The 11,472-nt window shown below is 52.6% G+C and overlaps 2 protein-coding genes across 2 annotated transcripts; one reads left to right on the top strand and one right to left on the bottom strand.

The window, feature by feature from the left end:
* Positions 1-573: 573 nt before the first annotated feature.
* GDF15 (growth differentiation factor 15) lies at positions 574-2,895 on the top strand (the record flags this gene model as incomplete). The annotated part of the gene is given in 2 exon segments (NM_001174056.1): positions 574-885; positions 2,126-2,895. Coding segments are annotated over 2 exon segments (927 nt in total). The 3' UTR covers positions 2,770-2,895.
* A 2,069-nt stretch (positions 2,896-4,964) lies between these two features.
* LRRC25 (leucine rich repeat containing 25) lies at positions 4,965-10,670 on the bottom strand. The gene is made up of 3 exons (XM_021083527.2): positions 10,504-10,670; positions 9,130-9,938; positions 4,965-6,874 (listed from the first exon to the last, which is right to left on the bottom strand). Exons 2-3 carry the CDS (start codon positions 9,927-9,929, stop codon positions 6,736-6,738), a joined length of 939 nt encoding a protein of 312 aa, XP_020939186.1. The 5' UTR covers positions 9,930-9,938; positions 10,504-10,670; the 3' UTR covers positions 4,965-6,735.
* Positions 10,671-11,472: the final 802 nt, after the last annotated feature.

The following is an 11,472-nucleotide window of genomic DNA, read 5'->3' as shown; positions in this document are numbered from 1 at the left end:
CACCTGCTATGTGCCTGGCCCTGTCCTTTACACCTCATTTGACCTTCTCTCCAGGGAAAGTCTCAATCCTAATTTTCCAGATGAAGAAATAGAGGTGCGATGAAGAGGAGTGACTTACTCCAGGTTGCATTTCCTGGCTCTTTCTGGCCCCTTTCCCTCTACTTCCTTTGTTCTTCACTATCTTCAGCCTTTGACCCTAAGCAGAGAGGGGAGAGATGGACTCCCATGGAGGAAGAAGGCTACTACCTCTTAAGCTCTTGCTATGGAGTTTAGCACATAGTAATAAATCTTTTCTGAGAAAATTATTCTTTCCGCCAGCCCACCTAGCTGAGATGATGTCCTCATTTCACAGCAGAGGATACTGAGGCTTGGTGTGGAGCTTAGGGGGGTTCCCCAGCATACCTAGTATCACCCCCCCCAATCAAAAGCACCACCCCATGAAAAGCACCCGAAGACTCCTCCCAGTTGTGGTCCCTGGAGTGTTTACTCTGCACCCACGGCGGGCGGGACCAGGCAGGCAGGGGCGGACAAAGTCCGGGGACTATAAAGGCCGGTCCAGCAGCGTCCGGTCAGTCCCAGCTTAGTGCTTAACCGTCAGAGTCATGCCTGGGCAGCTACCATCACCACCGCGCCGCTCTCCGACGCTGCTGATGCTGCTGATGCTCTCCTGGCTGCCGTCGGGAGGCGCCCTATCTCTGGCCCAGGAGCACCTCCCAGCTTTACCGGGACCCTCAGACGTGCACTCCAGTTCAGATGTCTCCAGATTCCGGGAGTTGCGGAAACGCTACGAAGATTTGCTGACCCGGCTTCGAGCGAACCAGACCTGGGAAGACTCGAACCCGAACCTCATCCCCGCTCCTCAAGTCCGGATAGTCACTCCAAAGTGTGAGTAAAATTGGGAGACCCCACTCTGGGCAGCACTCATCATCTCACCAATTGTTCTGAGACACAGATCCCAAGGCTAGCGGCCCAGCCTCAGTTTCCCTACCTGTGAACGGAGCAGCTACGTCCCACCTTGGGGCTGATGGGGGAGGTAACGGCCGGGTTTGCAGAAGGACGAGGCGGGGCTTAGCCAATCTGAGATGTTACAACACCTTCCGCGGCGCAGATGGGGAAACTAAGGCCAGAGGATCCAGCGACTCTACTGAAGGCTCACAGAGCCTGGAGAACCCAGACGCAAGGTCGGGCGCGGGGCCGTGGTCCCTGCCCTTGGATGTAAGGAAAGGATAGTAGGGGGATTTCCAGGGGAGTAAGATCCAGGGGTCCGGCGGAAGGGAGGAGAGGGGGCGGAGACAGAACGGTGCGTAGAGATGGGCAGAACCTGCTTGGGCTGGTTCCGAATCTGATGCAATCGCGCGCCAAGACACTGCTGAAATTGCACGTGACTGGTTCCCTAGGGAAGAAGTGGAGTATTTTCATGCCCTCCACCCAGCCTCCAGAGGGCAGAGGGGGCGCAAGATCTGGGCTGCTCTTAAGAACTGAGAGGGGTTGAGGGGAGGGGTTGAGGGAAGGGTGTTAGGCAGAGAGTTCTTATCCCGCCCTAATTCCACTTGTGCTGAGGAACTCCATGTAAACCTCTCTCCCCCTCTGAGCCTATTGACTGGGTTGAGAGTCCTCAAACCTCAGTCTCTCCAGTGTCCCCAACATCTGTACCAACCTGGAAGTCTGAGAATTCTGGGGAGCCAGGTACCCTTCATTTCTCAGATAGATCCAGAGAGTTGAAAACACAGTAGCTGCTGTATCCCCAGGGCCTTTTGTAGGCACTTAGTCTGTCTAAAGATGAGATATGCATTCATTCCTGCAAGTATCAAGTAAGCACCTACTGTGTACCAGGCGCAGTGGTGACCAAGCAGACAGAAACCCTTGCTGAGATTCTGGTGGCGGAGACAGATGCTACACAACGAAGTAAAATAGGACTGTGTCTATTTCAGGCAGGCTGGAGGGATGTGTAATCAGCCATGCAGAGATTCAGAGCAAGAGCATGGCCAGTAGAGGAAGTAGCTCGTGCAAAGGCCCTGATCTGGGATTCAGCTTGGAGTGTTGGAAGAAATGGGCATTCCCCTACCCCTCCCCGCGCCCGGCACACAATACTCTCGTGAGTGACTGGCTTTCCTCTCTCCTATAGTTCGACTTGGGCCAGGCGGCCACCTGCACCTGCGCATCCCTCGCGTCAACTTAACTGAGGGGCTCCCCGCAGCCTCCCGCCTGCATCGGGCCCTTCTCCGACTGTCCCCGACGGCTCGGAGCTCGTGGGACGTGACGCGACCACTACGGCGTCAGCTCAGCGTCGGAGGTTCCCGAGGTTCGGCAATACACCTGCGACTGTTGCAGCGACCGGACCAGCTGCTGGAGGCGTTGCCCGCTGGACAGCCCCAGCTTGAGCTGCACTGGCGGCCAAGCTCTACTAGGGGGCGCCGTAACACGCATGCGCACACCCGGGACGGTTGCCCGCTTGGGACAGGGCGCTGCTGCCGCCTGCAGAGCCTGCGCGCGTCGTTGGAGGACCTAGGCTGGGCCGACTGGGTCTTGGCGCCCCGCGAGCTGGACGTGCGCATGTGCGTCGGCGCGTGCCCGAGCCACTTCCGATCGGCTAACACGCACGCGCAGATGCAGGCGCGCTTGCACGGCCTGAACCCTGATGCTGCCCCTGCTCCATGCTGTGTGCCAGCCAGCTATGAGCCGGTGGTTCTTATGCACCAGGACAGCGATGGCCGTGTGTCACTCACACCCTTCGATGACCTTGTGGCCAAGGACTGCCACTGCGTATGAGCGGCCCTGGTCCTACACTTAGGACAGGAGCACAGTGGAAGTGACTTCGTTCTTGCTTGTCCAATGGGTTTGTGGCACCTGAATACCCCATTCTTAACCATTGCTGTCTGCTCTCTCCCGCCCAAACCGCTGTATTTATGTTTATATTTATTATTAATTTATTGGGCTGATCTGCCTGGGGTCAGGAGGGTTGGGGAGGGGGGTTCTGACAGTGTGTGTATTTATGAAAAACTGGTAATAAAAATGAAGCTGTCTGGGAGTTCCCTGTCGTGGCTCAGCGGAAAGGAAACTGAGCAGTAACCATGAGGATGCAGCTTTGATCCCTGGCCTGGCTCAGTGGGTTAAGGATCTGGCGTTCCATGAGCTGTGTGTAGGTCGCAGACTCAGCTGGGATCTGGTGTTGTAACTGTGGCATAGGTCGGCAGCTGCAGCTCGGATTCGACCCCTAGCCTGGGAACCTCCATATGCTGTGGGTGCGGCCCTAAAAAAGACCAAAAAAAAAAAAAAAAAAATGAAGCTGTGTGACTGACCCCTGTGGTGTCCGGGATGGAGCTGGTGACCTTGGGAAGCACACCACCCCCTCCACCCCCACCCCCACCCCCCAGCTGGCCTCAGTTCCCACAAGGGACCTGGTGTGTGGTGGTTGGAACATCCAGGGAATGGGTGGTGGGACATTCCTAGGGATGCCAGGCAATTAGATGCTGGTATGACACCAATGGGCTTCAAGGGCAGCTGGAAACATACTTCTCTGTGCTTCTCTACTTCTCTGTTCCTCTGTTTTTGTTTCTGAGACCTTTTTGGGTTTCAGTCTCCCTCCATCTCTTCCCATTTCTCAGTACTCCTGTTGCTATAGTTATCTGGCTGGCCCTGTCTCTATCACCACCCTGCTGTCTCTCCCCATGTTGGGGCGGGGGAGTTACTTTTCCAAACACAGGCAGCCCAGATTCATGTCTGTCTGCAATCAAGAGCCTTGTGTGTGAATCTTCCCCCAACCTATCAGAGTCTCTTATCCTTCCTGTTTGGGGTACCTCCCTTCATGTTAATGGCATCTCTATCCTTTCACATAAAAAGAGCAGGGAGAAATAAACAAGTTGTGAACAATATTTTCATGCACACCACATCTCCCAGGTTCTGTATCTTTTCCTACTTAGAATCTTCAGATTTCTGAGATATGCCATGTCTAGCGCCCTCCCCACACCCACTTGCCGGTTCACCCTGAGGAATTGCTAGGGTCTGGAGGACAGAGTACCTGGCTCCAGCAGTGAGTGATATTCATTCCTTGTGAACATCACCACCAGGCAGACCTGACCGACCGTAGGTGCCCCCGAATGTATTCAGTGAGTATCTACTTTGTGCCAGGCCTTGGCTGGGCACTAAGGATTTGAAGTAATAAGGCAAATACAAACCACTCCGCTAAAGCTTACTCAAGGGCAGGAGACCAATGAGTACAAGATAAATGAGTGAAAGATAAATTATAAGGAAGTGGTTGACTGTATTAAGAATTGTGAGGGTTCCTGTTGTGCAGTGGAAACGAATCCGACTAGGAACCACGAGGTTGTGGGTTCAATCCCTGGCCTCACTCAGTGGGTTAAGGATCGGGGTTGCCATGAGCTGTGGTGTAGGCTGGCAGTGGCAGCTCCAATTTGACCCCTAGTCTGGGAACTTCCAATATGCTGCAAGTGCAGCCCTAAGAAGCAAAAAGAAGAAGAAGAAGACGAAGAAGAAAAGAAGAAGAAGGAAGAAGAAGGGGAGGGGAGGAGAAGAAAAGAAACTCCTGGTCGGCAGTTCCTGCCGTGGCTCAGTGGTTAGCAAATCTGACTAGGAACCATGAGGTTGCGGGTTCGATCCCTGGCCTCGCTCAGTGGGTTAAGGATCTGGCATTGCCGTGAGCTGTGGTGTAGGTCACAGCCAAGGCTAGGATCCCGTGTTGCTGTGGTGGTGGTGTAGGCCGGCAGCTACAGCTCTGATTAGACCCCTAGCCTGGAAACCTCCATATGCTGTGGGTGCAGCCCTAAAAAGACAAAAAAAAAAAAAAAAAAAAAAAAAGAAAGAAAAGAACCTCCTGGTCAGGCATGCTCTTTGTGTCTCTCCCTTTAATTTTTAATTTTGAGGCTTAAGTCACAGCTGTGGCCCCAGAACTTCTGCATGCCATGGGCGTGGCCAAAGAAATAAAAATTTTAAATAATTAAACAGGCTTAGAGAACAATTCTTTAAATTTTTTATTATAGTTGATTTACAATGTTCTGTCAATTTCTGCTATATAGCAAAGTGACCCAGTTATATATGTATACACTCTTCTTCTCACATCATCTTCCATCATGTTCTATCACAAGTGATTTTAGATAAAGTTCCCTATGCTATACAGCAGGACCTCATTGCTTATCCCTTCAAAATGTAATAGTTTGCATCTATTAACCCCAAACTCCCGGTCCACCCCTCCCCCTTGGCAACCACAAGTCTGCTCACTATGTCTGTGAGTGTGTTTCTGTTCTGTAGATAGGTTCACTTGTGCCATAATTTAGATTCAACATGTAAGTGATATTATATGGTATTTATGTTTCTCTTTCTGACTTGAATCACCTTATGAGAATCTCTAGTTCATCTATGTTGCTGCAAATGGCATTATTGTATTCTCTTTTGTGTGTATCACTTTAGGGTCACACCTTTGGCATAAGGAAGTTCCCAGGGCTGTAGCTGCCGGCCTACGCCACAGCCACACCACGCAGGATTCAAGCCGCATCTGCCACCTCCACCGCAGCTCACAGCTACTCCAGATCCTTAACCCACCGAGCAAGGCCAAGGATCGAACCCGCATCCTCAAGGATACCAGGAACTCCTGCATGTATCTTTTTGAATTATAATTTTGTCCAGCTATATGCCCAGGAGCGGGATTGCTAGATCTTATGGTCGTTCTATATTTAGTTTTCTGAGGAATCTCCATACAGTTTTCCATAGTGGTTGCACCAATTTACATTCCCACCAACAGTGCAGGGGGGTTCCCTTTTCTCCACACCCTCTCCAGCATTTGTTATTGGTGGGCTTATTAATGATGGCCCTTCTGACCCGTTTGAGATGGTACCTCATTGTGGTTTTGATGTGCATTTCTCTTAGAGACCAATTCTAATCACACTGTTTTACAGATGAGGAAACTGAGGCCCAGAGAGTTAATGGCAGAGCCAAGAACTGGACCTGTGCTTCTCAATGCCCAGGCCAGAGTTCTGCATGTGTACTCAGGTGTTTAATAAGAGTGAGAAAACATGGAAGAGGATGGCATTCTGGGCCAAAAGAGGGACATAGGTAAATGGCGTAAGAAAATGAAAGCTTCCAGAGGGAGGCGGTATTGCTGGGAAGGAGGGCCAGACCAGAAAGGCAGAGGGATGGGAGAGGGCACTGAGAAGGGTAGGCCTGGATCATACAGGTCTCAACCACCAGGCACTTGGGAGCCATGGAGGGTGTGTGAGCAGGGAAGAGGAGGAGTCCCAATCATGAGTTATAAAGATCCTTCTGAGACTGGTGTGGACTGCCCTCGGGGCCAAGTCTGGATACCAGGCACCTGAGTCAGGGGACTGGGAGAGACTGGGAGTTGGGAGGAATTTGAGAGCCTCAGAGCTCTTATCCTGGGAGCTCAAGAAATTGCCACCATGGGGAACCCACTTGCCAGCAGCCTCGTCTATCCCATAGCATTTTGGGGGGTACCGCTTGCACACCCACAGGAGGGTGAGAACAGAGTTCATACACTGACCCTTCTGTCCCCATGTTGGGGGTCTCTCCTCCTCCCCTTCTAGCAGCCAAGGGGCCTGAGGAGCGGAACGGGCTAGGGAGGGGGATGCAGAACATCCCTAGAGCTTCAAAGGATGGTTCTTCCCTGGCCCCATTCCTCAGATGGGAATACTGAAGCCAGGGAAGAGCTAGAGTGCCCCCAAGTCACCTAGAAGGGGGCAGGCTGGAGTCTGAGGTGCTGAAGGCTCAGCGCCCAGGGATCACGTACTCGTCTTCGTACATGGGGGCCTGGGCCAGGGAATGCAGGTTACAGTAGACAGGCTGGGAGTCTTGTGGGAGGCTCTCATAGGTCATGTAGAAGTCACCGTCCTCTGAAGGGTGATCCCTGTGGGGACAGAAGGGTGGGAGGGAAGGTAGGACTCAGGGAGCTGGCATGTCAGTTTTTGTGTGTGGGTTTTTTTTGTTGTTGTTTTTTGTTTTTCCTTTTTAGGGCCACACCTGTGGCATATGGAGGTTCCCAGGCTAGGAGTCAAATGGGAGCTGTAGCCACTGGCCTACACCACAGCCACAGCAAGGCCAGATCTGAGCCACGTCTGTGACCTACACCACAGCTCATGGCGGTGCCGGCTCCTTAACTCACTGAGCGAGGCCAGGGATTGAGCCTGCCCCCTCTTGGGTGCTAGTCAGATTCGTTAACCTCTGGGCCACGACAGGAACTCCTGGCATGTCAGTTTTGAGAGGCAGAGTTAGTTCAGGGAGACTGAGTCAACTCCTATTATTTATCTATGAGAAAACTGAGGCTCTGGGCAGTGTTCTTCCAGCCTGGCCCAGCTTTCACTGTGGAAAGCAAGTAGGGGGCAGTGATTCAGGGAAGATTCTGTGGATTCAGCATTGTAACACTGGTCCAACAACCCTGAGTCATTGTAGGGTTTTTTCCTTCCTTAAAGTTGAGATGGTTGCTCATTTTTAACATTCAGAAATAGATTTTGGGAGTTCCTGTTGTGGCTCAGCAGGTTAAGAACCTGACATAGTGTCCATGAGGATGCCAGTTTGATCCCTGGCCTTGCTCAGTGGGTTAAGGATCTGGTGTTGCCATGGGCTGTGGTGTAGGTTGCAGATGCAGCTCTGATCTGGTGTTGCTGTGGCTTTGGTGTAGGCTGGCAGCTGCGGCTCCGAATCGACCCCTAGCCTGGGAACTTCCATATGCCAGAGGTGCAGCTGTTAAAAAAAAAAAAAAAACATGGAAAGAAACGAATCTGGACTTTGGTTTCTTTTGAAAAATTGGAAGCTCTAGCCACACCAGCCATATGAACATAAATAGCTGGAGCCAAACCAATGCCCCTTCAGATGGGAAATGTTTTTGCCAGATCTCCTGAAGCAACTGACTTTGTGGCCTCTACACAAAAATATATCTCTGAGCCTCAGTCTCTAGATCCATGGAATTGGTCACAGAGGAGGTAGCTTCTTAGGAATATCTTGTTATGGTGGGCAAGACCCCCAGAGAAGAATCCCACCCTGGCTCCTCTTGTAGCAAAGGCCACTTTGGATAAGTGGTGTCTATCAGTCATTTATACTTTAGTATAAATTACTCCAAACACATACATGATTGTATGGGGATGCGAATCAGGGTTTGTTTCTTGCCTCTGCTTCTGACCTTGGACAAGTCATTCCCCTGCCTCTCAGGACCTGTTTCTGCAACTGTAAAATGTCAGGTAGGATTGACACATCCAATTTTAAACAATGTTTTTAGAGGAGACTGGCTGGCCCTAAGGACATGGTAACAGTGAGGCAGAGGCAAGCATCAGAAGACAAGCTGCCTTAGGGAGTCTGGTGCCTTCAACTCCCTGCCATAGACCACTTCTGCTTTTGAGCCATATTTGCATCTGTTTTACATATTCTCTCATTTCTCACCAATAGCTTCCCATGGGCCTCCCTGGCTTGTGGATTCTGCTGCCCAAACCCAGCCATGACCCTCTTTCCCTTCCTGCTTGAATCCTCCCAGCCCCCTCCAACCTCAGCCCTGATGTCTTGCCTTCTCAAAACTCATCAAGGGCAGATTCTCTGTTCCCTCCTACCTCCGGGCCTTTGTTCCTATTTATCCCTGCCCCTAGGGGAGTGAAATCCCCTCCACTCCATCCAACCTGGGGAAAGTTGAACCTATCTACCTAAGCCCAGCCAATTCTGGAGGCAGAGCTTTGTGGCGGTAGAGAGAGGCAGGTGGCTTTCTTAGCATCTCCTTTATGTCAAAGAGAGATGGAGATGCTGTCCCATTTTACGGAGACAGAAACTGAGGTTCAGAGACAACCCTGGGTCATGGGAGATTGGAGCCCAGGCTGCTAACGGCTACCACAGAGCCCATACTCTGCCTTGAACACTTGCCGTCCTTGGCAGTCAGAAAAGTGGGTTTGCAGGTCATGAAGGGGGAGGCTTCTTACATATAGAGGAACTCACTTAATTCTTATCCCAACTCCATGAGGTGGAGGGCTGTTATTATCCTCATTTTGCAGATAAAGAAACCGAGGCCCAGAAAGGTCAAACTACTTGCCCAAGATCACATAGCCTGTAAGAGGCAGAGCTGGGAATTGAACCCTGGCCATCTGGCTCCAGAGTCTTGCAGGCAGATGTGGGTGGATTACTCACCTGTGTTCAGCCCACTGGTGCCCGGCAGCTGGCTGGCCCACGATCATGTTCTCATAGTCCGACGTGGAAGATCTGGTCAGGGTAGCTGCTGGGGGCTTAAGGTTGAGGGCCCGACTACTGTACCTCGGCTGCCGACCTGAGCCAGACCTGGAACCATCCTGAGCAGCCCACGTTTTGCTCAGGCCCCGGCCGCTGTCCATCCGACGTCTACAGAATCTCCAAGCCAACACTGGGCCAGCAATGGCAAGCAAGAGAAACAGGCTTCCACCAACTGCCAGTGCTCCTACGGCTCCTGCAGAGAGGCCAGGGGGACAGCCTTCCTCCAAGGCAGAGAAGTTGTGCCAGGCACCAGTGGTCTTATCTAGGCACTGCAGAGGCGGCTGGCCAGAACAGTTGTCCTGCCGAATCTTGTGCCAGGAAAATAGGACACAGTTGCAATCAGCCTTCAGGGTGAGCTGACAACGTCTGGCCAGTGCCCCATCCACGTGTTCCAGTGGGTTGTTTGTCACGTCCAGGAACTTCAGCTCTCCCAGGTGGCTGAAGAAGACTGATGGGAGCTTGCGAAGGCGGTTTCCAGACAAGTCAAGGATGGTCACACTTCTGGCCTGCAGAGACTGGTTCTGAGGCAGCCAGCTCAAGTTTTGGCCACTGAAGTTCAGGCATGTGTCCGTGAACTCTCTGGTCCAGTCCACGTTCCCGGAGGACACGCACGACGTTCCCTGGGTGCCTGGATTGTGCAGCAGCAGCAGCAGCAACGGCGGCGGCGGCAACAACAGCACCCACACCAGGGAGCCCCCCATTTAAGCAACCTAGGCAGAGAGACCAGAATCCAAAGCCTAACCTCAGCCTGTGGTCGCCACCTGTTATGTGTGTGTATATATATATATATATATATATACAGCTCAGGCCACTTCTGAAGTGTTAAAACATAGCCCTTCGCTGGACGCCCCTTTGGTTGGCTCTGGCCCCCAGCCTCAGTCTCCCCTTCCGGGGAACGGGTACATAACCTGGGTGCCTCAAGGGCTCAGAAGGCAAGGAGGAGACCTGGCCCAGTCAGCCCCTTCCCCTTCTCTGAGATAAGCCACTTTGGGCTAAGTTGCCCAATTTCCTCCCCGCCCCCCAACACTCCGGGAGCCCTTGTTGGCCAGACAGGACTATATGCAAAAAGAGTGGTTGCTGGCGCAGGTGCAGCCCTGCAAAGCAGGGGAAAAAAAAAAAAAAAAAGATTGGTTGCCCTGGAAACGGCCCCGCCCCTCTGCCTTTCTTCCTGAACGACAGGCGGCTGGGAGGGAGTCATGAGCGGGGCCTGAAAGGGCCCCCCGGCTTTGGCTTGCCGCTCCTGAGCAGTTCCAAGTTCTAGTGCCTCCGTCCTACCTTTCTAGTTCCACTGGCACGGCTTTGCCTCGACCGGGCTGGAAGTCTCTGGCGCGGAGGGGCTGCGTCGTGGCTCACCTGGACACAGGGGCCAGAGCGACGGACCCTTCGGGGATCTGGATCCGCTAGGGTCTCTGGCGTTCCTCAAGCTCTGCAACCAGCAACTCAGGGGGAAGAGGAACTGGTGCCCGGGTGGAGTGCAGAGAAGAAAAATGAAGAAGACACCGAGCCCCATAGGCCTCCTCCCCGTTCCCCCTCCCCAGGCCTCTAGGACCAGAATTCTCACGAGAGGGGGAGGGGCAGCCTACTTCCCTCTTGCTGGCCCTCAGTGACTACATGGCCCCCATTAACGCCCCAACTAACTTCTACCCCATCAACTTACTTCACAATGAGTTGCATTCATATATTCATTCAACAAACATCACTCAGGAGTTCCTGTCATGGCTCAGCAGTAACAAATTTACTAGCATCCATGAGGACCCATGTTCCGTCTCTGGCCTTGCTCAGTGGGTTAAGGATCCAGGCATTGCCGTAGCTGTGGTGTAGGGCACAGAAGCGGCTCAGATGCTCTATTCCTGCCATTAAAAAAAAAAAAAGACAACCAAAAACCCCACAAACATCATCCATGCTAAGTCCCTAAGAGGCTTCAGCCCTGGCCATTTGTTCCAGGAATATCCAGTCTTGGGAGAAGACAGAACTGGACAAAGACACCCCCAGGCTGGTGGAGTCAGGTCAGGGCCAGAAGGAGGGACAGGGTGCTGGAAGACTTCCTAGAGGAGGCATTAGAATTGGGGCTTCAGGAGTTCCCGTCGTTGCTCAGTGGTTAACGAATCTGACTAGGAACCATGAGGTTGCAGGTTCGATCCCTGGCCTTGCCCAGTGGGTTGGGGATCTGGCGTTGCCATGAGCTGTGGTGTAGGTTGCAGACGCAGCTCGGATCCTGCATTGCTGTGGCTATGGTATAGGCCA

This window comes from Sus scrofa, chromosome 2 (assembly GCF_054392235.1).
Source record: "Sus scrofa isolate SSC_HxYL_T2T_F1_AM1 chromosome 2, Sscrofa_HxYL_maternal_Yorkshire_Landrace_v2.0, whole genome shotgun sequence".
Taxonomy (NCBI): domain Eukaryota; kingdom Metazoa; phylum Chordata; class Mammalia; order Artiodactyla; family Suidae; genus Sus; species Sus scrofa.
The sequence above is the reverse complement of the archived record's forward strand: the minus strand, read 5'-3'. Positions and strand labels throughout refer to the sequence as shown.

Excerpts from the sequence above, each read along its gene's own strand:
- LRRC25 (XM_021083527.2), bottom strand. The coding sequence starts at position 9,929 with ATGGGGGGCTCCCTGGTGTGGGTGCTGTTGTTGCCGCCGCCGCCGTTG. Across the intron at positions 6,875-9,129 it reads CACCAGTGGGCTGAACACAG|GGATCACCCTTCAGAGGACG; the intron begins GTGAGTAATCCA and ends CTGTCCCCACAG.